Source organism: Saccostrea cucullata, unplaced genomic scaffold (genome assembly GCF_032062105.1).
Source record: "Saccostrea cucullata isolate Sc308-1 unplaced genomic scaffold, CSIRO_AGI_Scuc_v1 ctg66, whole genome shotgun sequence".
In the NCBI taxonomy this organism is placed as follows: Eukaryota; Metazoa; Mollusca; class Bivalvia; order Ostreida; family Ostreidae; genus Saccostrea; species Saccostrea cuccullata.
In genome coordinates this window covers 216,954-242,483 of record NW_026929644.1, presented here as the reverse complement: position 1 = coordinate 242,483, position 25,530 = coordinate 216,954, and the positions used below count along the sequence as shown (strand labels likewise).

The following is a 25,530-nucleotide window of genomic DNA, read 5'->3' as shown; positions in this document are numbered from 1 at the left end:
CATTTATACTTATTTTTCTTGAACAAGCATTTGGAGTTACTTATTTTTCATGCACAGGCACCTGACGTTACTTTTTTTCTTGCACACCTGAATATATAAGAGGCACCTCTTACTTATTTTTCTTGTATATAAAAACAATTACCCCACACCTAATATATTTCTCATTAGAAAAATAGGTAACGTCAGTATTAATATTTTCCCTCATAAAAATAAATTACAAATATAAAACGTAAATTAGCATTTCTCAAAATAAAATAAAGAAGGAAAGCTTTCCCTGAAATCACATTCAAGCCATGTCAAAACACCATAACAGCTAGCCTTATAGAAGTTATGTTGGATTTATATATCTAGTTTAATATTAGCCTGTCCCTTCGTATGCCCGTTCAACCATTTTACGCTAGATCTTCTACCCCCCCCCCCCCCCTTACTATACCCTGAAATCACTGGCTAAATGGCCATGTCGTCTTGCAGACCCCTACCATTTTAAAAAGTCAAACTCACACACCACTAAAAATCTATATATTTAGTGCACGGATATTATTAAATATCTTTACAAACGATAAATGTGGCTTTCTATAGAAGTCAACTTTTTCATGTGCAGACTTGAAACTTTCTCCTGGGATGTTTAAATACCTGACATACAGGCTGACTGTTATTGATCCGCCTATCGAGACTAAATATTGCATTATCTATAAATAATCTCCAACAACTTTAAAATCCTTATCGTTTAAAAACGGCTGGTGACTCTCTCGTAATACAGGGTCAAGGGTTATACATGGTTGACAGGATTTTAGTTCCTTGTCAAACGGTGTAAACACATGGCAGTGAATGTTGAAATACCCTGAAAAACATTGACTACAAGTTTACCGACGAATGTCGTATTGTTTTATTAATGAAACGGTAATACCATTAAAGGATTTAGGGACATTTACGTATACACGCTAGGCAGTGGAAGTTATCGTAGGTAAGAGAGAAAGATGAAGAACAGAAAGGAGAAGAGTGTGCAATCCGATGAAAAGAATGTAAATAACAACGAGGGACCTGAATGTCGACAAAAGTTTTACTCGAGATTGTGTGAATTAAGAGACCAGGCCCGGGGGAGGGGCATCGGACAGGACTTAGTAGCTCATGTGTTCAAATCACGGGGAACTTTGAAAATCCAAGCTCAAGAGAATAACTCATGGTTCAAAACTATAACAATGGCCTTGACCTTATCTGTGATCATAACGGCAGGGGTCATGACCTGTGGTGGAATTGCTTTGAAATTTTTTGGGTTAGACGAGGAACTATACGAATTAATTGCTGAATCTCGCTGTATTGTTGAAAATGGGGGATTTACGATTGAAGTTGCTCGTCCCCTGACAAATTGTGACTGTTGCAGGAATCTTAAAGAGTTTCCCGTAGAAAGAAACATTACCCCCGAGGACTTTGTGAAGAAATATGCCTATACCGCTGTGCCTGTTCTTATCAAAGACGCAACTCATAACTGGACAGCTATGACCAACTTTAGTTTTGATTTCTTCAAAAATGTATATACGAAAACAAAAGGCGCCTTGACGACTATTGATGAAGAATGCCAATTTTTTCCATATAAAACAGAATTTGAGACTCTGGGCGAAGTATTTAACATGTCTGCAGAGAGAGCCAATTTTACAGCGGGAGAAAAACCTTGGTACATTGGATGGTACGTCTATAAGCTTAACATATTTTTTAGGACTTTATTGTCAATATTTAATGTACATTTTAGGTATTAAAATACATTACCTGAACCGATGAAATCTTAATGCAAATTGTGTCAGACTTCGATGGCTTTTATATTTGGCATCAATTAAAAAAAAAAAAATTCTCCTAGCGTTGATACGAAATATACTCATGAACATTACAAGTCAAAAACATACCTTGAGGTTAATTTATCATATAAGACACTATTTTCAATTTTTCATAAGCAAGAAAACAGTAAAATTAATTTATTGCCCACAACATTAAAACTGACTCTAGTTTGACATAGATATTTTAACAGCACTGAACCATGTGTCATTTTGCATTTTTAAAAAAAAATGTTTTCCAAGTTAGAATTATTTAAATGTTAAGGAGAAAGCAAAAACAAACAAACAAATTAAAAAAAAAAAGTTCGAAAAGTTTAATATAGTAAATATAAGAAGTACTTAAACCATTTCGTGGCGAGCATGCAACCGAAACTTGTAAAATGTTCTCTCTCTCTCTCTCTCTCTCTCTCTCTCTCTCTTCTCTGATTTTGATGCAAGAAAATAAAAACAAAAAAAAATTAGCTGTTCCATTGTACTTATCTAAAGAATTTGAAAGGGTTTTTTTTCTCTCATAAATTCGTAGGTCTGTCCAGAATGATCTAAACGAATTTAATGACACTCTAGAAAATAGCTGGCTCTAAAATGTATATAATTTTGCGAAAATGTGGGGAAAACCAGCATGTTCACTCCACTTTATCATAGAAGAAGAACGACAACTCTGTTAATTAGTTTTCTGACAAATATTAATTACTGTACTGAGTTGGGTTTTCCAAAGGTCTTCAACTTGCGTTATCACAAACCCTTTCAGATTGATTTAAAAAATGTAGATCTCATAATAGTAAGATGTTTCAATATTGCGCACTTTACAGACGATAAAATGTAGAAATATGTTTCAATATCTTATTTTAATCTCGCAGAATTTAGTACGTTGTCGTGTAATGTTTATACATGTAACCGTACATAATCCATATATTAAACAGTAAAAAAAAAAAAAAATAATCAACAGCTCTTGTGCTCCCAGTATCTCTTCATCGTTTCTATCACAAGGAATATATTATTTCATACCCAAAATCTGCATGATTTTTTTTTTTTTGTAGCAGTAGTTTATAGAAAGATTTATTTTTCATACGACCAAAAAGCTCTAAATCTAAGTAAAAGCATTGATATATCTATGTTGATATTTCAATATCAATCATAGGCGTCGGAACCGGGAGGGGGGAGGGGGGGGGCTACGGGGTCTTAGCCCCCCGCTTTTTTTGCAAATATTTACATTATATAGGCATTGAAAATTGGGGTTTACCTTTTTTGTTGGTTTAGCCCCCATTTCAATTAGCCCCCCCCCTTTCAATTTGCTTCCGACGCCTATGTCTATCATATCTTAGTATACAGCCATCAGTGCAGCGGTTGATATATACAAAAGGATTATTCAAGGGTTCAATTCTCTGAAAGAAAGAATTCTGCCAAAATGACCATGACTAAGTACAGTGGTGCCTTGCTATCCAGGACGCCTCCGTCCCGAACGATAAGTGAATCACTTCTTGAAAAAAAAAAGAAATAAACAATACATTACATTGATTTTGATTTTATAGTTTTAATAAAGAAAATGATATTTAAAAAATAAATATGATTCACGAGAAAGAAAATGAATTCTTGGCATTTTTGTGTGAAGACTGCTTTTTTTCAACGCAGGATGTTTTTCCAGCATCGTCCTTGGCCTGTGACTATCTGAGCTGACCAATTTTAATTTTGTTTTATTTCGCCACATTTATATTTATCCAAGTCCATATACATGAAAGATGTATTCAATATAATAAGTTAATATGTCCAAATGACTTAAACCTGCTTAATGTATGGACGAATTCGTTTACTTGGGGGAAAAATACTTATATTTCATCTCTACTTCGACTGAAACAAAAAGCTAGAGCAGTCATCCTGACGAAAACATGTAATCCATCATAATAAAAATTTAAAGTTTTACTCAAATTGATGCAACAGGTTTTAGTCAATATCCTTATATAATGACACTCAATACCTGATACAAGTCTTCCACATATGTTGCTGCTGGTCCGAATGATTAATACGACAGCGTGCTTTTGTTGATTGTTAATTGTAAAACAAACCAAGTAAAATATCAATATCCCCTCGATCGGTCATATAGATACTGTAAACTATATATAATTATATGTAAATTATATAGACGTCCAGGTATGATTGCCATATGGTACATGGGTATGAAAAAAGTTTCAGTTCCTGTTATAATAAGGGCAAATTGTTAACTTTACTTAATTGAGCCAAATCTTAATTCATATTTACAATGTACTTTCTCATTCCTTTTGTTTTCTTAATGTCAAGTGAACAATCATAACTAGTATTAGCAACTTCCCTTTCATAACTGGACCTGAACAGCAGTTTGAGCATGCATTTATACTTCTATCAAGAATTTTTTTAAAACAATTGTTTACATATAACTGTTAGAAAATGCTACATGGAACGTTTGTAGATAACCAATTAAAATTTACTAAACTTTTAAAAAGCAATTTTGTAAGAAAATGTTTTGATCTATCAGAATTTTCAAGACTTTTGCAAGGCTATATAAACATTTGGCTCCTTAAAAATGCTGCATTTCAAAACAACAGACATAACCACTTAAAATTCATGAGTATGTGTTTAAACTCAAGTTTAGTCGCATGATGATTTTAATGAAGTTGACACATTTTTTATTCATTCCCAGGAGTAATTGTCATTCGGAAGTGTCCGCCATATTACGTCAGCACTACAACCGGCCATACTTTCTTCCGGCTGACTCCGAATCCAGTTCGGTGGACTGGATGTTTATGGGCGGACCCGGACTCGGAGCATTTGTCCACGTGAGTGTGAACGGTTTCTTTTAGAACATGAAATATGAAATAAAATACCATATTGTCAAATAAAGTTAATGAATTAATTAAAATGCACCACAGATTCTTGTGAACATGATCCCCTCCTCTCAAAAAAAGAAACAAGCACGGATACAGGATTTTTTTTCCAGGAGGTCCACACCCCCCCCCCCCCCCCAAATTAAAAACCACCAGACATTTCTTAACAAGCAAAAAAAATGTTGAAAAAAAATTAAAAACCTATTTCGGGGTGAGATGGGGAGGAGGCTTCTTTATACCTACATTTTGTTTGACTTTCCATAGGTGTCAACTTAACATAGATTCGCCTTTCCAAGGGGGATCCGCGCTTTTTAGGGGGTCCAAGGCACTTTTAGCTGCTTTAGTATATACATTTGATAACTTTGCATATTCCAAGGCCCCCACCCTCTCTTGTCTCTAGATCAGCACATGGAAAACTTGGAAATAAGAGACAGAGACACTTTTTGTATTATGAACAAGTTTGATTTTACTGCATAGATTAGATATAAAAGTTTAGCGATATCGAACTTGGAACCATTTGCATCTAAGCTAATGATAGCTGCAGAACTGTAGCTCTCCGAAAAAAATACATGTATATTGATAGACCGGACTCCGGTCAATCCATATATATTTTTTCGCCGGGAGAGCTACAGTTCTGCAGCTAAGCTAATAAGGCCTATGATAGTAATTTACAAAAAACACTTTCATTACTGTACATAGATTTATAATTTCATAAGACTGTAATTATTAAATTAAATGTTTATTTATTTTATTACTATTAAAGTACTGTACGTGTTGTATCTTAAATTTTTTTATAGATACATGTAAAGCAAATAATAAGTATTCACTTTTGTGATAAATTTTGATCGCTTTCATTTTCATTATATTAAAATGAAAAAGATTTCCATAATAATCTCTATTTCAAAATATATAAAATTGCTGATACTATAAAAATAAAATAAAATCAAGGATTATTCCATCGTGTAAAAGTTAAAGTTTGTGTTGAGTGAAGATGCCATTTACGTAATCTAGTTGCCTTGATTCCTAGAAACATATCTGAATTCCTAGAACATTTCTCTAAATCCTTATTGCTAGCTCTGCAACATCCTTCTGTATAGGAGAAAGGTCAAAACATCCGCAACTTACAATTCTTAAAGTCGTCAAATTTCTATGAAATATTGTGATACAGGGTTATGTTATACTTGCAAACAAATTGGCTCAGATACATTTCTACTGTTTTCTTTAAATTTGTCCCCCTAAATTCGCCTATTTAAGCTGTCCAGGGGCAAAATGGACACAAATTAAACAGGGCGAAAATTTTCATGTATGCAGGTATAGCAAACAGTTCTAAATTATCACGAGTATGCAAGTATTAAAGCAAACATACTTGTAAGATGTGACAGTCAGTATCATTTTCAATGTACTTTTGATGCCCATTCATGCTTTATCGCGGAAGAAACAAATCCCCTCTGTGAAAAAAAGGAAAAGGACGAGGGATAATGGAATTGTAAAAGGACATTCCCGTCCATTATCTCCATCTTAGCGGATTTATCTTTCGGGGGATGGCGCATTAACAGCTCTAAATGTAAAAGTGCTTTCCATCGTGAAGAACTGCTTATTTTCAGTCTTTACAAGTAGCAGTTGTGCAATATGCCCCTCAAACTCACACATTATCATAGCATTGTGTGATCTTTGTAAGAACATGGAATTATTTGATGTGTTTACGTGCAATTAAAAAAAATAGTAGGCCTAGACTGACATTTGTCACAAAACCTCGAATATTTATAACTTTTCCCCGAGTTTATTCTCCATATAATTATAACACTATATATAGTATCGAGATTCCTGCAAGTGACAGAAATAATTTTAAGCAACCCAAAAGATTAGTATTTTGTTCCTATCCAAATTACCACGAGCATTTTTTTCATCGTTCGAATAATTTTCAAAGAAGTGGCATTTACAATAAAGGAAAAAATCCAGCATCTCCGATGAGGGCGCTTGCCATAATTTCAAATCACGCTTTTCCAGGAAGTCGGGCGAGCACAGACGTTGATGTTACTTCCTCTATAGCTAATGGAGTCCGTCCTATCAAACACTTCAACAGGAAGTCAGTGGATTATATCTAGAACTCGGAAATCACGATTTTGTCTGCTAATTTACAATATTTATACGTGATTAGACTCACTTGAATGCGTTAGATGTGTATGTTAATATACTAGTACAATGATGCCAAAATGTAGAATATAGTGAAACACATATTGCGTTCCTAGCGGTTTTGATATTCCCCTCTCTCCATCAATTCAATTTAACATCACTATAGACCTATTAACTTAACTACATGAATTATTTTATAAAAAGTTTGAAAAAATGACCACACGCTAACTATGTACAACTATGCAGGTATTAAAAAGATTGTAAACGAAAAGTGTGTTCCCTTGGTCAGTTACGAGGGGCGTTCAATAAATAATGTCATTAGCTCGATGACATATAACATAGAAATCATATGACATTAAGCTAGACTTTCTCTCATTTTTGAATCTTTAATGAATTGATAATAGTTTATGTGACCACTTTTCATCACATAGTTTAACCGTGAGAAGCTGGGAAACAAGGGCTACTCGAGACACTGCATTATAAATGAATGGTAAAGAATCAGTAAACTAGAGTGACAATAAAAGCTTCATTAAAGCTGCTGTAAAACGTGTTAAAAATCCCAAAGAAATTTTCACTGAAATATGTGACATTTACAGCAACCAATGCCTGTTTTCTAGACAAATGAGCAGGTGGATTTAAATAATAAAAAATTATATAATGGGCATCAAAAATGGGTACCGTCCTTGCCAACAAAAATTATAACAACTTATGTGCTATTTGCCCAATTTCAACAAATAATATCTGTTGATGTATGACTGACTTTAAGACAAATAGCAAATTTGATATACATCATATCGGGAGTAGTATACAATGTTTTTAAGAAACGTTTGACAGTAAAAAAGCTTGGTACTCAAACATCGAATATTTTGAAAAATGTTTAGTGAAAACGACAGCGTGTAGGCATGTCTTAACAATTATTTTAAAATATCAGTAACTGTAGTTATCCAAGTTTGTTTCATATTCAAACAGATATATATATATATATATATATATATATATATATATATATATATATATATATATATATATATATATATATAAGCAGCAATGGTCCAACAAGAGCAAAGGTAATTTTAGAACACAAAGACAGATTTATATGCAATTTTCTTAAATATTAGTGGCACTTTTGTTCAATTTCGTATTCGGGGAGACAGTAATTTTTAAAGAAGTCTAGAAAGCATTCTTTTTGCAAAAAAATCGAAAGGTTTATTAGAGGAAGAACCTAGAATCAGGAATCCACTACATTACATTTCTTCATGAGCTAATGGAGTCCGTCCCTCACACACTTCAAGATTAAAGAGGTTTTCTAGATAAAAAGAAAGTTAATATTTTTTCACATCAACAATATTTGCTAGATCTTTTACCTTTTGACTTGTTTCTATTTCCTAACATGAAAAATACCTTTCAGAAAGATAAAAACAAGTCCAGGAAATCATTGGATCTGCTTTTTTCCTATACTAAGGGTCATCCCAAAAATGTGTTTTAAATACAATCAGAAATTAAATAAAAACTTTAACGGACATCTATTTTAATCAAAAGAGATTAATAAGTCAAATCATGAAGACTAAATCATTAAAAAGCGTCTTTTGCTTTTTTCAGATTGTAAACCGATGACATTGTGTTATTGAACGTCAGTTATTTATTAATTCGTCACACCCATGACATATTGATTGGTCTAACATATTCCTACATATTTGCAGTTAGACTACGTTCAGCGCCCATCCTGGCAGGCCCAGATTTCTGGACAGAAGACGTGGACTTTGATCCCGACCCCTGAGTGCGAGGACGTGTGTACTGAACTAAACGTCACAGTCAGTAAAGGGGACATCAGTAAGTATCAGTCAACAGGTGTAAAGCGACTTAATTATACGTTATACTATCAATAAGGAAAAATAAGTTATTTAAGTGAAAGCATTGCAGGAACTGGTTATCACTTACGAGATTTTAACAGTATTAAAATGTAACACTCGAAGCAGGTACTTTATCAGTAAGTACAAAAATGAGTTTCAAGAATGAGCAATGTCAACAAAATATCAATAAATGTTTTCAGTACGACAGATTTAATGTATATCAGTAGGGGTATAACATCTTAATTGCATGACAAATTCTGATAGCAAAAGTAAAGAGTACTTCATTTGTAAAGGTCATTGCAAGGGGAGGGAGGGGGGATGAATAACCCATGTAGGCGGGATTCTGCTATTTTCTTCAATAAAAAATCTGTTTGCACAAATTCTTGGCGGTCATTACCTTCAATATTGATAGTGTCACAGGATCATTATTTACTATTTACTATGGTTTAATTTGCGCATGCGTCATTTCATTCATTCACACATTCATGGTTTGTAAGTTCATGACCTCTGATGTCATACGGTGAGTATGGAATGTGTATGGGTGTGTTTGACTGGTTTTTCCAGTCACTGCGCATGGCTGGCGCGAATTTTATTAACCCTTGCATGAAATAATATTTTTATGACTTCGTATGAAAACCCTCTCAGAGACAGACGTTACTACTGACTTACATCGTATGTAACCTATGCTTATATAAATAGGAGTGTTAAATTCTGTCTACATGACCACCATTGATGATATATACCATACCATATTGCCATATAATACTACTTGAAGTGATGAATCATTATTAAAATATAATTGAACAATTTATCTGAGCTGTTTGTGTTTTGGAGAAATACGAATTCACGTATTGTGACTTATAAGAAAGTTACACCCTATGACAATAGCAATCACTGGCTATAGTAACCACAATAGTACTTGTGCATAGAAATACAGCAATGGATTTTCCTGTAATACACAGGGACGAAGTATCGGTCAATTATTGGGGGGGGGGTCCCAGTCACCCTTTCTCCAATCGTTTTACTGTTAATTTCTTTGTTTTAAAGTCAAATCCTTTCTAGCAAATTATCGCATTTAATTATTTATGTATTTTTTTGTAAAAAAAATGGAATCTTACATCCCCATCCATCCCCAACAAAAAAGGATATCCAAGTTTAGACAATTTTCGAGTTATGACACCCCCTCCCCCTTTTTTTGCTTCTCTCCTTTGAAAAAACGATGTATTTTTAGCCTGATATAAAAGATATAACTACAATTTAACAACAACAACAACAAAAAAAAAACAATATTAAGATATATATCACTGTTTATGAATGCGTCCCTTCCTCGTAATTTTTCCCCATTACGTTTTATAATGTATTTTAAGCCTACATGTAATCAAACGGACTAGCGGCCTTCGGTGAGTAACATCAGTAAACAGCGGAAATTGACACTAATCGCCACTCCAACCTTTCCCACATTACAAGTTTTTTCCTCCGAAACAAGAAAAGAAAACCAACAATCCTCTCTCACTCTTTCCTATGTCCTTTGTCAAGGACCTCATCTTGAGAGGCTTTCAAGTACCTAAATATGTAACAATGTAGATTCCTCTATTAAATAAACCACTTTATCTGAAATTGTGTTGATTGAACCACATTCTATTTCAAAAGTCATTTTTTTATCTTGCCAAAACTTGTGCGTTTCGAAGATGTATATATATATATTTTTTTTCAATTGATCAAACTGCTATGATGAATACTCTTCTTATTGCAGTCGTGCTGGATACAAACCAGTGGTACCACGCCACTTACATCCACCCCGGAGAAATCAGTATCACCATTGGGTCGGAGTATGACTGAATAAACCATGAGATTAAAAAAAGAAGTCTTTTTTGTGCTTTTTCTACAAGTCCCCTCATATGTATATGGGTAGTTTTTTTTTGTTCTCTGATACATTAACAAAGATAATCAGAAATCAGCATGTTAGAATGCCTTTGGCAAGAAAAGATTAAAAATTTTCACCGTAGATCATTATTCTTCTGCTTACTATTCCTTTCTTTTTTTAATAAATGCTTGTGATTTCCAAATTTATAATTAAGTGCACAGAATTTCAGTACACCTTGCTGAGCAAAATTACCGGTAAACAGAAATGAAAATTAAACTTGACAATTTCATAAATGAACGGTAGTCATGTACTGTAGCTAAGGTAGAGTTACCTCTCATATCAGAGTAATAATGAACCTTAATCTTCACAAAATTTTAACATGGTTCATGATGGTTATATGCCAACATGTTTGGTGAATCAATAACTTGAATTAAATTGAAAATTTCTCAAAATGACACAGACAAGAAAATGAAAGAGGATTTTAAAAATTGCTAAAATTTATTGAATGACATACTTGACAATTTTGTTAACATTTTATAAAACATGGCAGAGGATATATTGTTTCTCAGAAACTAAGTGATATATCACCAGTGCCAATTTCCAGATAAATCACTTTATACAGAGCAAGAAGTCATGACCAGCATTCTGAAGGAAGTACTTGGAGTAACAGCACAGAAATTTAGAGCATCTACGAAACAAGTACATAATAATCATTATCAAACAAACAATTACATCAAACAAACCTGCAGAAAAAAGGAGGCTCTAGTTTCATTTTCAGCTTGATGCCAAGTGCATTTATGTTGGATATCAAAAGTGAAAGTAACAAGATCACAAAGGTAGTTATAGTATATAAATATATATATCCATATATCAACAGCAACATAAACATGTCAAAATAACCAATGAGAGAGTTAAGGCTCTCTTTTATTTAAGTAAGTCCCTGCTAGCTAAGACTAAACATTAAATGGTTAACTGAACTGTATGGAGAACATTCTCAGCTTATCTGGCCTGTCATTATGCAAACTACCCTTCTCAAAAACACATAGCTACTATTTGTATGCATTAAAAAAATATATGTAGGACATCTGATAATTAGTGACAGAAAGGGGAGGCATTATTAAGCATGGAATAAAATTTTAAATTAAAATTATAAAATTATTATAAAAAATATTTTATTAATATGCCAGAGAACTTATGTTATTTGATTCTAAACATTGAACATTGTTTTCAATTCTTTTTTAAAAAAAGTACAAAAAATACCTCATGATCAGATCTGTCCCTTATACTATTATAAATTAACATCAGTGATGTACACTGGCCCCAATCTCATGCTATAACTAATACGATTCAAGTCTCTGGCTTTCTGGTTCCTACTTAAACATGAGAATCAAGGAAAGATCCAATTAAATCTGTCCTATTTTCATAATTCATTGATTACAAAAAGAATTTTCTTACAATTTTCAAATATAATGAATTAAGCAACATATACTGCTAAGAATGTTAATGTATGTACAATGAGTATCTATGAAAAATGAAGTTTATACAAATACATTTGTACACATTTGATCTCTTTAGAGAGAAAAAAAATAACTTGATTGGAAAGAAGATCCTTTTCTGAGACTTTCAACATAATGGGGGGAAAAGCCTGATATTCATGATCTTAGACTGGCATATGCAATAAGGCTGGCACTCTATGGCTGACAGAAATAGATTTTCCATGAGCCCCAATATTTATCACATATACATCAATATGCCACTTTGGACCAATGGTTATCTGTCCAGAAGAGATTGGGAAAGCAACTTTGTCCTTACAAAATGACAATATTACAAACGATTATTTCAAGCTGATTTTCCACATGCAAGAGTCAGTACATGATTATGGGGGGTGGGGGAGGGGGGACTTTAGCTGTCAAGAACTCGGACGTATGCAGCAGGAAACAGGCCCTCGCTTCCGTGTAACTCGCCTTTCCACCAGTTGCTATCCACTTCCTCTAAAATCGTAATCACATCACCTTTACAGAATCCCAGCTCCTCTTCTGTTTCCGCTTTGAATTCGTACTGGGCTGTTGCTCGCTTTTTCTGCAAAGAAAACCAAAATATTAGAAATCCAAAGCAAATAGTCACACAGCACCTGATAGTGGATGTTGTCTCGATTAAACATACTTGAAGCAAAATATATTTTCATTGCAAAAATTGAGAAAGTGAACATAATTTTACCTTACTTCAAAGTTAAGAACATTCAAATATTTTACAACAAATTTATTTTAATACTGCTTGCATTGGTTATAAACTTAAGTTAACTCTACAGGATAAACTGGTATCATGGTACTAGATGTTATGAAGTTTACAGTTAATTTTTATTTAAATACATTGTATCTAGAATAAAAATAAATACCTGATTTAATACAGAATAAAGTTTTATTAAAAATGGAATGTATAAAATGAATAAAAATTTTAGAAAAAGTATATCATAAAAAATATTTGTAACAATCTTTTCATTCTCGAATTTGACATTTCTTTTCTTTTGTGGAATTGATGATCCAGCTTTCAAAAAAAATTTAGTTAAAGGTTTCAAGCTATAAGGTCATTCCCTCAATATTGTGAAACAACTTTACTTGAAATCAATTGTTTTATAATCTAACGGAATATATGATTGAAAAAAAAAATGATGAAAGAAAAAATATATGAAGGTGCAAAAAATAAATAAAACAAATAAAAAAAAAAAAATAAATAAATAAATAAAAAAATGCTCAACAGTTCAGGAATTGTAATGTGTAGAAAACATACATAGCCTTTCAAATTCAAAAATGTTTGCAGGAGGTTAGAGTGTAAGAAAATGGCTTGAAAATTTTAAGAGTGTAAAAGAAAATATGAAAAAAATATTTACTTTTGCAATAGTTTTCCCTAAAACACCATTTAAGCAATATGCATCTATCACTGCCTAGATCACTTTGCATTAAGGCCACACACTCATTTACACTATTTCAATTTAATGTCAATAATGGATGACATGATGTTGAATTTGAAAATAAAAGAAGTTTTTTTTTATGCACCTGTCTGTCTGTCTGTCTGTCTGTCTGTTTGTTTGTCCCCAAACTTTAACCTTCGCCATAATATGCATACTCCACTAATTAAGCTCTTTCAAATGACACCAAGGTCAATGACCTTGTGACCTTGACTGTGGCCTATATGCTAAAAATAGTTTTTTTCTGCAAAATTTAACCTTCGCCATAACTTTTGAACCATAAAAGACTTCATATTTAGTATGCATATTCTACTAATAAAGTTCTTTGAAATGACACCAAGGTCAATGACCTTGGGACCTTGACTGTGACCTATATGCTAAAAATAGCTTTTTTCGAACTTTGTTGCTGCCGGGCGCATAGTGTTTCACAAACACATCTTGTTTTAGATTTAAATAGTGAAAATATTTGTTATAAGTCAACCACAAATGTAAATTGTAGGCAAAAAGTATCATTTTTAAACATATGCACTGTATGAATAAAATATTCTAGCTACACACTCTGTTTAAACCCCTTTTCAACGATCCTTACCATTGCCATTAATTGGCCACATGATGGTTTACTGGTTCCAAACAATGAAACCTACCCTCTTCACAAAAACAACTTTCAAATTACCAGTAGCTGTATCAAAAACTTAAAAAGACCCCATGCACAGTCCCTGTATTTGATCTAATGGTAGTCTTATATGCTACTGCATGCACATGAACTCTGGAGACAAAGCTCATGATGAGGAAATAGTAAAAGTGCACACTAAGTTAGTCAAGAGGAGAGAACAGAGGTCGATTTATAGAGTTAGAACAGATGTCAACAAACAACAAAAACAGAACAGATCACACTCCAAACTCCAACGCCATAGTGGGTTGTCGTCAAAGATCTAACACAGGACCGACTACTCTAGAGGTCATGCGTCAGGGGTCGTCTACCCTAGAGGTCATGCGTCGGGTGTGATGCTACCAACCCTGTTAGTGGCCATATCTTTGAGTACAATGGTCTGTCCACGATTGACAGATGACATCCGATGATATTCGATCAGTTCGTTTATAGAGTTGAACTTGACAACCCATAGGAAATATTTGCCTGCTCCGTCCCTTAATACTTTAAAATGCTGGATATTTTCTTGAAACCTGGAAGAGAAAAAGCATGCACATTTTGAGAGAGGAAAGAGAGATAATATGCATATATATATTTTTTTACCTGGCCCAATTCAACGAGCTTTATATTTTGTCCCCGGACCACAGATGAAGTTTTGTGAAACTCTATTAACTCGTTGACCGAGTTGTACTTTTCAACCCAGAGGTAATATTTGCCTTCTCCGTCCCGAAGGACCTTAAAGTGCTGCACCGCCTCGCGAACTCTGAAAGATAAGGTGCCCAGGATTTGTTGGTTATTTTAGCAAAATTCATCTGGGTGCTGAACAAATGCGTGCAAATAAAGTACAAGTCATTTTTAATACCTCTCGGAACACTAATTTTAAAGGTAGTAGATTAAAAAGTCCTGATATCCCTTATTTAAAAGCTGAATATTCTAATGATAATCACATTCAAAACCTTACTGTCATAAAAGTAAAGTAAACAGATCATTGGTATCCAAATAAATAAAGTGCCACTATATACTTTTGGACAACTATATTTTGCTCAAGATGAAATACACATACGTAAGTTTTTTAAAGTCAAAATTGCCATGATTGCTCTAGTGTTAGAACTGCAAGTATTCTGACATACTGCAAAGGACATTAACAGTGAATCAAAACCCAAAATCTGATGGACCCCAGTTCCTAACAACATACAATTCAAAGAAAAAGTTACTGGCTGACCTTGTTTCAAAATGCCCAAGTCATGTGTATGACTATAAATTCTTAGCATGAGTAAGTTCAATATAAATGTAAATTTTATGAGGAATGGTAAATAATGTTGAGGAAGATCAATAAAAAAACAGTTCCCAGTATTTGTTGATTCCCTCTGCTTTAAAGAAGGAAGGTTTTTCTTTTAAATTAAATCTTTAGATTTAAATGCAAGAATCTAACCTTTAATGATAGTTTTTGACATGTAAATTGTAAGATATATTATTTTCAAAATCAGTACACTTTATATTGATATGAATGGAACAGCTTCTACTAGTCTTCTAATTTGGTTCTACATTTGGGGTTTGATACAGTTGATTAATTTCTTTAATTTCCTTTATGAAAAACTTTATATCTTCTTGGAGAAAATGTATAGATAGACATGGTAGAATCATTTCATATGCAATAAGTATCATATATAGTACAAAAATGTATTTATATAAATATATTAATAGCATTTTCCACTTTGTTAACAATTATCCTCAAAACTGCAGGAAAAAATATGTTCTTGTTCAAGCACAGAAAACAAATATTTATGTAGGGTTGATTAACATTATTAACACTAAACAACCTTCCTGGCCGTGCCCTGATTATTGCGTCAATACTTGACACAAATCAAGGAAATGAAACCCTCATCAAAGTTCTACAAATACGTTCTTCTCTTTAATTAAATCACAATGGCAAGTGCATATAAAAGTGCTGACTGCTATAAAAAGACTTTTTCTTCACAAGAACTGAAAGGATTAGAACTGTGAACCTGAACCAATGCAGAGACTTTCTTCCCAACAATTTGCTTGAACTGTTGACCTTAAATGGTTTTCTTCAAATATTTTTCTTTCATTTTTTAACAGTGAATTTTATGCAAATACATATCATCAACAATTCTTTCATTTCATGATATCAGATATATTTTTATTTGATGCAGTAATTTTTTAGTGGTGCAAATAAATAAAAATCTGGTCAACAGGAAGAATCTAATATACGAAAGTCACGCACATTTTTAAAAATATATTATGACTTTTCACATGCCATTTCTACTTCCATCGAATTAGGAATTGTAGAATTAGAAATAGGGTAATATTATTTGATAAAAATTTAACATTACTGTCATAAAGTATTACATATATTATCAAACTGAAGGTTACCTCTGATATATGCTTTTTATTGAACAGCAGATATTTAGAAACATAGACTTGATATGTTGAATTATTTCTGCTAATGGAGACAAGTTGACAAATGTCTTTAAAATTATAAAGCTATACACCAAGGTTCAAAACTCAAAATGTAAAGTGGACAATGACCTTCATAAAATTCCTACCACTAAAAAGTATATCCAAATAGACAGGTTTTTTTTATCTGAGAAAAATTATATCTGATTCAAAAAATGAATGAAGTATAAATGATTCAAGATATTTGGTTCACAACAAACCCATTCCTACAAGAAAGAGCCTCAGTTAAAAGCTCTGCATTCTTTAATAATACCTTGAACATTACAAGGTGCCAAGTCGAAGTATTTGCCATGAACCTTTAGCATGCAAGGGTATTATGATTCCTAGAGTCACAAATCGAAGTTGGCATTGACTGTTAACTACAAAAGTAACCTTGATTAAATACTGTATAAAATTTTGGCGAGATGGAAATTTAGGGATTTGTCCTTTAAAAAATGATATTTTATATTTAGGGAGAAGTAATTTTAGTGATTTAAAAATGCTTAATTAAGAAGCTATTACAAATAAAATGCAATTAATTTTTAGAGATACTGAATTTTAGCTATCTCAACACCCGTACTAATAATGCAAAAATTACATCCTTGTTAAAAATTCTGCTTATACGGTATTGACTGAGTCAAACAAAAAACCTTTGTGCGCACTATGATTACCATTTTCTTAAAATAATATCATGAGGCATCTAAATTTTCTCATATTACTTTGAAAAAGGTGAACTTGAGGGACAATGCTCTAAAGAGTACATGACTTGACTTTAGAGAGAAGAAAGAAAATTCATCATCTGTGATTCTCTACAGCAACATAGGCCACTTTCAATCTCTACATCAAATGTGAAATTTGAAGGGAAAGTATTTACAAACTTACTTTACTGATATTGAGAATTCTCCTGGAGCACTCTCACTGTTCCTGAGCAGAAATGCCCCGTCTGGATGTATGAAGTTTCCTCTACCGTCTTTCTCTAATAATCGCCTTTCTGCTTCTAATCGAGGAATCTTCCCAGCAAACCACCTATGAGCAGAAATAAAACAAAGTTTTAATAAATCCTCTTGATGTAAATACAGAGAGTATAAATCATGAAGTCTTCACTAATTACAAAATACATGCTGTATCACTTTTTATCACTGTCCACATCATGTATGTATCATAGTATACAACTATCCTCATGCATTTAGCTTTTTACATGTACAACTTCAAAAAAACAATACAATGAAGATATTCTATTCATGACTAACTTCAATTCATAAGATTATTAGTCTTCTTTCTCATTGAACTTCAATATATTGTAACGGCATACTCACGGATGAGGTTTCATTTCTATATAGTTATTTGGTACATATCCCTCTTTACCATCTAGCTCTGCTTTGAACCAATTCTGGTCATCGTCCATACTTAGAATCTAAAATAGAAAAAATGCACATGGATAAATGTAATATAATATACATGTACATTCTTATTACATAATGACAAGTAGATAATCTAGACTGCTTTATTTTTCATCTTATAGACATGGGTTTTTACTTTAAAAATTAACACATGGTACTTTAGTGCCAGGCTATCCAAGTGTGCATAGTTCTGTTGGTAGGATTTGATGGAACATTAGGACCAAGCACTGTGATATGATTTTGTTATCTTGCAAAAGTTACAATTATACATGTACCTTTTATGTGCATGTTCTTGTAAAATTGCTTTTATCTGAGAAATGAATAGGCTTACAAATGCCATGCATGTGGATCTGCCAATTCTCAAGTAAAATATTCCCATGATTTAGTTTAATACCATTTTATTTTGATTTAACATTTCTCTCACTAGTCCTTCCTGTCACAAATGAAATGTTTTCCTGCATAAACTTCTCCTTTTATTTCTTCCAAAAATCTGTTTTGAAAATTCATGGACTCTTATTCAATACTGAAACATCAATTTTTCAAAATTTTATCACCCATATTTTCATTCCTTACATGAAATGAAATAAATCAGAAATTTGATATATGGTATGTGGTAGTTACTGAAATTCAGAAGGAAGGATTTCTTTTACAAGGTCTGAAATTTACTGTACATCCTTTTTTTTATTTTAGTGAACTTTACTGTTGCATACATAAAATCAATTTCGCATCTATTAGTATTCCTCAAGTATATATAAAGCAGTAACAAAATTCACAAACAAAGAGCAAGAGCCACTTTGGGCCTTATTTGGCCCTGAGAATTTCTGAAAAATCAAAACCGCTTAGTTTAGGTTGCAAATGCAGTATTTATCACTTGGAGTGTTGGTGACCATGTATCTATTAATTGTGACGTAATTTCCCATCTTGTCAATGCATTATGACGTCATAAATTGCGTCATTTTCCTCATTTACTGTAAATTCCTTTGAAAATGACTTAAAGTTGAAGCATTTTTTCAATATTTCATATAGAGCACAACCTCTGATCCAAAATATGCAAATACATAATGAAAGCTCTGTTTCTGAAGATCAAAAGACGTTTTCTTTTTTGGATCGTGGGCTGTGCTCATATTTTAATTCTTTGCTGAAGGTAGTCAAATACGCATGTTTTCTGCAAATTTCAAGAACATTGCGATTTCTCAAACCTGTTTTCCAATACATGGATTCTCAAAATGAAATTTTATTATAGAAAATGAAAGCACCAAGTGTCTACTTTATTTTGATATATCATATATGTGAAATGGGAAAGAGGGTGATAGTTAATTAATTGATATAAGTAGAGGGCCATCTTATGCATAAGATGGATTTTGCTCTTTGTTTTGCTAATATAGAGTTAATGTCTGATTTGTGAAAATAATATTATAAGGTGTGGCAAAAATTTAGTGATCGACAGTATATATATCATACATTACGTATTCTACAAATATTTAAACGACGAAAAGATCTCTGAACAAGTTTAATCCTAACTATGACTAATAGTAAGGAATAAGAAAGGGAATGTGGTAAATAATTTTAAACTGATTTTGTTGTACAGTATTTACATTTAACTAGAAAATATTTGAAACTACACACATGTAATCAATTTCCTTTAAAGGTTCATACAGTTTAGTAGATGTAAACAATTGAATAATGAGGTTTTTGTTTATTTTTTTTAATGTATATATATAAATACCGTAAAATACAGGTACATAATTATATGCACATGAGGAAGTCAATGCTGCTTTAAAAAGAATGATGTCCAATAGTGGGGAAGTGGATGAATGGAATACAGTTAAACTCCAAACTGACAAAAAAAACCGACAATTTGAATTCCAGCAAGAACATGTACATGATGTAAGCTGGTATATGTCTTTTTCCTAGCACAAAAGGGTGCAATGATAACCATCAGCCTACCCCCATCTGGACATCCCCCCATCCCTTCCCCCATCAACACAATTCAATGCTTCATCTAGCTGCCTTACTACTTTTTGGCAGACCTGTAGCTCAATATTGTCTAAAGCAGAACTCTGGAATGGACAATCAAAGATTTTCAAACAGTTTTTCAGTTACTTGAAATTGTCAAAGTGAATAAATGTATTTTTTAAACTCAAAGAAAAGTTTAAGAGTTATATCGCCATAATATTTTGCTACTGGCTTAATGTTTTATTGTGTGCTCTGACTGACTGCTCTTAAATTATTCTTATAAGTTAGTTGTAGAACAAAATCTGTCTAGCATTGGTATTTATAGTTCTTTTAATCCTGAAATTTGAACCTTAATTCTTTTCTCTGTTTAAGTTGTGGGTAGCTTGATAATTTGGACAAAGGGCAATAAAGCTTCCTGTATGACTTGTATAAAACATAAAATGTCATTGAAACTGCAATTGGTTTTGTTTTTACTTCAGTCGTTTTGTTCATTAGACCCATTATCACCTTTTCTTAACTCTGAGTCTCTGATTTAATGTAGACTGTGAGTTGATAGTTTTGTACATTATCAACAATTTTGATGCTTTGGGTAGTGGATATCAGCCTGGGTATCTCAGTGAAAACAGCATCCAAATAGTGTTAAAGGTCCCGTGCAGCCATTAATTTTTTTTCTACTTTCTCTAAATAATCTGGTGCTACTGGTCACATATGGACTTGCAGCTTAAAAATCTGCCATGGTCAAAAAGAACTCGGATTGTGTTTTTGTGGGTGTAGACAATTAAGAAGGGAGGAATGGAGAAATTGAGATAGATCTGTCTTGGTAATGGTTCAATTCCCAGTCAAGCCTTCTCTATACTGTCACACAACTCTTGAATCACTCACATTTATGCGCAAAATAATGAAATTTTAAGAATATATGTAATTACACACATTATTGTGCACAATCAAATGCAAGGAAATTAACTACCAAGCCCATCTAATATTCAGATCTTTTGGAAACAGACCAGCAGCTAGAATTTTACAGTAATGAGTAAATTTATTCTTAAAACTTGGTACAATCAATTTGAATCTACTTTGAAAGCATATTTTGTTTCAAACATATATACTGTTTTATAATAACTATTTCCCAGATAATTATGTTCCCCAAACGAAGTTGGGGAACATATTGTTTTTACTCTGTTTCTTATTAAGGTCTTCCGTCTTCAGCGGAAGACCTTTCTGTTATTCTTAGGTTTCTTTTCCACAGTTTTTATTATTTTTTTTCTTACATATTTTGTGCACGCGAGTTCTCGAAAACGCCTTGATCGATTTTCATGAAACTTTCAGGAATGATAGAACATCAAAAAATCTAGATATATATTTTTTTGTTTTGATGACGTCACTTCCGGTTCGGAGATTTCTGCGATTTTGACATTTTTAGAGGGTCACTTTGTCCGGCAATGTTCTCAAAAACCATTGAAGATAGAAGTGTGGATTTTTGAGGGATGCTAGAGCAAACTTTGGAGAAGTGCCTTTTGTATATCACAACTACCGGAAGTACGAAGCGCCGACGCTCGCTATGGCCCGAAAATAGACCTATCGCGAATTTCAAAATTTTTAACATCTTTTCTACGATAGCTTTTTACCTGGAAATATTTTGTTAAAACATATAGAACAAAAGAAGTGTAGAATTCCAAGATCTTTCAAATGATATCTTGTAAAAAGGGCTGGCCCCTAAAATTAAGGGCCTAGAGGGGCCGAAAGTTTTTTCTTTATATCTCAAAACGTATCGAGAATTTGTAATACATCAAAGAAGCAAAGTTGTCCAAAATGTTAAGCTTAATCTTTTGGCGTCTTCAAAATACGTCCGGCGTCGTCACTTCCGGCAAAACCGGAAGTGGTCGGAAAACGCGTATTTTTGCCGAGCTTGGGAAGTTTTTGGGTAACATATGTCTCTGGGAGCATAAAAATTAATTTTCCGTCCGTCGTCGTCACTTCCGGTCAAACCGGAAGTAGCAAAAAATGGCTTATTTTTGCATTAATTAACATAGTTTTAGATGATTCAACCCATTTTTTGGCGTTATTTCTCATTTTTGTTAAAAATGAAAGCTACTTCCGGTCGAACAGGACGGAAGACCTACTCGTTGCTTTGCAACGAGCTTTGCTCTAGTTATTATTATTTTTCTTCTTCCTGGGCACTTTTTTGTCCGCGAATGATCTCGTAAACTACACATCCAACTAAGGTGAAATGTTTTTAGGGTCAGTAGACATGTTATGTAGATTTGCCGAACGAAGGTCATTTTGCGCGCACGTGCTTGCAAGAGCGAGCACGTGCAACACGTTAAATGGCCAATATAATGTATATTGCCTTAACTTTTCTATTTTTTGATGAAATGCTTTGAAACTCATAATGTAAAGATATATTAGTACTATAGACAAGATAACATGGTCAAAATAGCAAGGTCTCACGCGCATGCACGTGCGCTTTGCTCTGATTGGCTGAAACTAAAGTCTCAATATCTTTCTTGTTTTTTAACTAAATCCTTTGAAATTTTGAACATAGCCACGCATTAGGATATCCTACAAAATGATATATAGCAATTATCATGAAAACACGTGCATGCACGTGCGCTGCAATCTGATTGGCTGAAACTTTAAATAGGTATAACTCCCTTGGTTTTCAACCAAGTAGGATGGGATTTGGAACATAGATATATACAATGAACTTCTACAAGAAAGTATGGTCACCATGCACATGCATACACGTGCGTGTACGTGCGCTGCAACCTGATTGGCTGAAACTTTAAACAGCTATAACTCGCTTGGTTTTCAACCAAACAGGATGGGATTTGGAATATAGATATATATAATGGACTTCTACAAGAAGGTATGGTCACCATGCACATGCATACATGTGCGTGTACGTGCGCTGCAATCTGATTGGCTGAAACTTTAAACAGCTATAACTCCCTTGGTTTTCAACCAAACGGGGTGGGATTTAGAACATATATAGATGTAATGGACTTCAACAAGAAGGTATGGTCACCATGCTCATGTATGCACGTGCGTGCACGTGAAATGGGTAAAATCAAAAAAACACTTGAATGAGCGTTTTTTTTATACTTTTGGATTAAATACCTTAATATTTAGCATATTAAAATATATAGATTGTGTAGACAATATGATATGGTCATTACGCACATGCATTCACCTGCGCAAGTGTGCAATGATAAAATTTGAATGAACATGGTACACCTCTGGGTAAATGTTGTCAAAGTCTCAAATGCATAGAGTTCGTCTTATTTAATTACGCTTACAGGGAATATGACTATAAAAGGGAGTTGGGGAGCGTTTGGGGAACATCTGTAACGGTCCCCGTTACAATTAGCACTAGTTACATAATGATATATGCCCCAAAGCAATGTAAACTTTGTTTTAACAACTATTTTGAAAGGGGTGGTAGTTGCATAGTGTGACCTATATATAAGTCCAACTAATAGAACTATTCAAAGCAGTACCGTTATTCAATATTCAAATGCGTAGGTATACTGATTATCAATGACTCATGCTTGAGATCATTGAGAAAAACTACTTATTGTAGTGTCTTCTTGAATAAAATATATTATGATACAATAAGTCCTATTTCTCAGACTTGGTAAACTATCATCGAGGTAATAATCAGACATTGGAAACTTATTTTTGATGTAATTTTCTTCCAGGAAGTCAACTCGCCCAAGTATCCAAAACAAATTAGAATAAGATATGATGGCACCACAATGTATGAATGGAATGCCACTAATTGCACTGAGAAAAATAATCAAATACCTTCAAAATATTATTTTTAGAAAAGCTTAATTCATCATCAGCAGTTGCTCTGAAGTCATGTTTCGCTATCGCCTCCATCTTGACCGTGATAAATTCCTGCGCGTGTTGAGAAGTCCTATATATCTAGTTTCCTTTCGTTTTAGACAAATATGCCAATGAAAGCATAAAAATTATACGAACTTCAATGCTAAATTAAGCTTTAACTCCTTCGAATTTTTGTTTGGAAATGCAGACTATAAGTTCACTTTTGTTTTAGTTTTGATAAAATCTACATTCTATCTCGGAAGGGGAAATCTGGTGATTCATCGAACATTTCGAGCCCGATCGAATTTTTCCAGTAAAAATATTATTTGCATATGTACCATAAATTGTACTATCAGTCATTTTAGAAATAAAAAAAAATCATGTCATCATTAAGATCAGAGGGAATATATTTTCCTCATCCATGCTTTATTAGTGTATTCTTTTAAATTGCCTAATCCAAATACATTTGAATCTGCAGATTGAAAATGTAAAGTATATCATGGACCTATATACTAACTTAGTACATAGGTCCCTGAGTATATGCACTACATGCATGTCCTTAATTAATATTATCACATCCACTTATTTTTTCTATTTAAACATATTTTATTGAACACAATCAATGGGATTGGACACAAGTTATGCCAACTTAGATTGTTCTCTCCAACACAAACAAAAATAACAAAAATATACACACGTGATGTATACAATAATATAAAAAGAAGAAGAAAAAAGGGCTGCAGAGAGAAAAGAAAGAACTTAACCATTATATAAAATTTTACGACACATAAATAAATAAATAAATAAATAAATAAATAAATAAATAAATAAGTAAATAAATAAATGAATAAATAAATAAATAAATAAATAAATAAATAAATAAATAAATAAATAAATAAATAAATAAATAAATAAATAAATAAATAAATAAATAAATAAATAAATAAACAAACAAACAAACAAAAGCAATGGCACTTTATATGCATACATTAATAATAATATGATTTTAAAAAAAATAGATTTGTGTTGCGAAGCACTGAATGCCCCGGCTGTTTGACAGTTATATAGGTTGAAATTTCTCAAATGCAAGTAAAACTCAAAGGTTCGTTAAGGCATAAAAATGTTGTTACCCAAAGAAAGGACTAGTTCTCAATGAATATACCTGTGAAATGTACTGACCATTAAGTGATTATATGGTCAAGGCTAACATTTTTTAAAATGGTCAAAGTAATAAAAGAATGAATCGTTTAAACGTCTAAATCGGCCCCCCCCCCCCCCCCCCCCCCCCCCCGATAATTAACACAAAAAAATTTCTAAATACTTTTGTCTCAATATTTTCACCAAACATTGTAGTTTACAAATTTCAATTTTTACTAACATCCACTGTAATTAGGTATTTATCTGATTAATATAGGGGTACGTTGTTTACATCGATTTCTCATAGACTTGATTCAGGCCACATCCCCATTTTGCAGGCCGATTTTTTTTTATATGAGCACATGGATGTTTCAAGTTATCGTAATTATGACCAATGTTAAGAGGTATACTATCATTTACATTCATGAAAGATTGCTTGAAAACTTTAACTTTAACATTACAAAGTTCTGATTTGAAAAGGTAAATTTCTGCATTTAAAAAGGGGCGAGAAAACTGTTATGAAGATTCATTCTTTAAGGGTCAAAATCAAAGTACCCTAGAGAATGTCTTTTCATAAGAAAAACACACGCGAAATATTAAAAAGACCAAG

The 25,530-nt window shown here is 32.9% G+C and overlaps 2 protein-coding genes across 3 annotated transcripts; one reads left to right on the top strand and one right to left on the bottom strand.

Moving 5' to 3' along the window:
* Nucleotides 1–784: 784 nt before the first annotated feature.
* On the top strand, nt 785–10,671 carry LOC134281590 (uncharacterized). The gene is made up of 4 exons (XM_062764028.1): nt 785–1,684; nt 4,498–4,633; nt 8,515–8,644; nt 10,418–10,671. The coding sequence occupies exons 1-4, from the start codon at nt 978–980 to the stop codon at nt 10,501–10,503; spliced, it is 1,059 nt and encodes a 352-aa protein (XP_062620012.1). The 5' UTR covers nt 785–977; the 3' UTR covers nt 10,504–10,671.
* A 336-nt stretch (nt 10,672–11,007) lies between these two features.
* LOC134281589 (growth factor receptor-bound protein 2-like) lies at nt 11,008–24,039 on the bottom strand. Of its 2 annotated transcripts, none has more exons than XM_062764027.1 (5): nt 23,760–24,039; nt 17,916–18,013; nt 17,482–17,625; nt 14,746–14,905; nt 11,008–12,607 (listed from the first exon to the last, which is right to left on the bottom strand). In XM_062764027.1, the coding sequence occupies exons 1-5, from the start codon at nt 23,835–23,837 to the stop codon at nt 12,431–12,433; spliced, it is 657 nt and encodes a 218-aa protein (XP_062620011.1). In that variant the 5' UTR covers nt 23,838–24,039; the 3' UTR covers nt 11,008–12,430. The 2 variants fall into 2 exon arrangements, with proteins under 2 accessions (XP_062620011.1, XP_062620010.1); XM_062764026.1 differs by lacking the exon at nt 14,746–14,905 and adding an exon at nt 14,510–14,675 and having other exon boundaries at nt 23,760–24,038.
* Nucleotides 24,040–25,530: the final 1,491 nt, after the last annotated feature.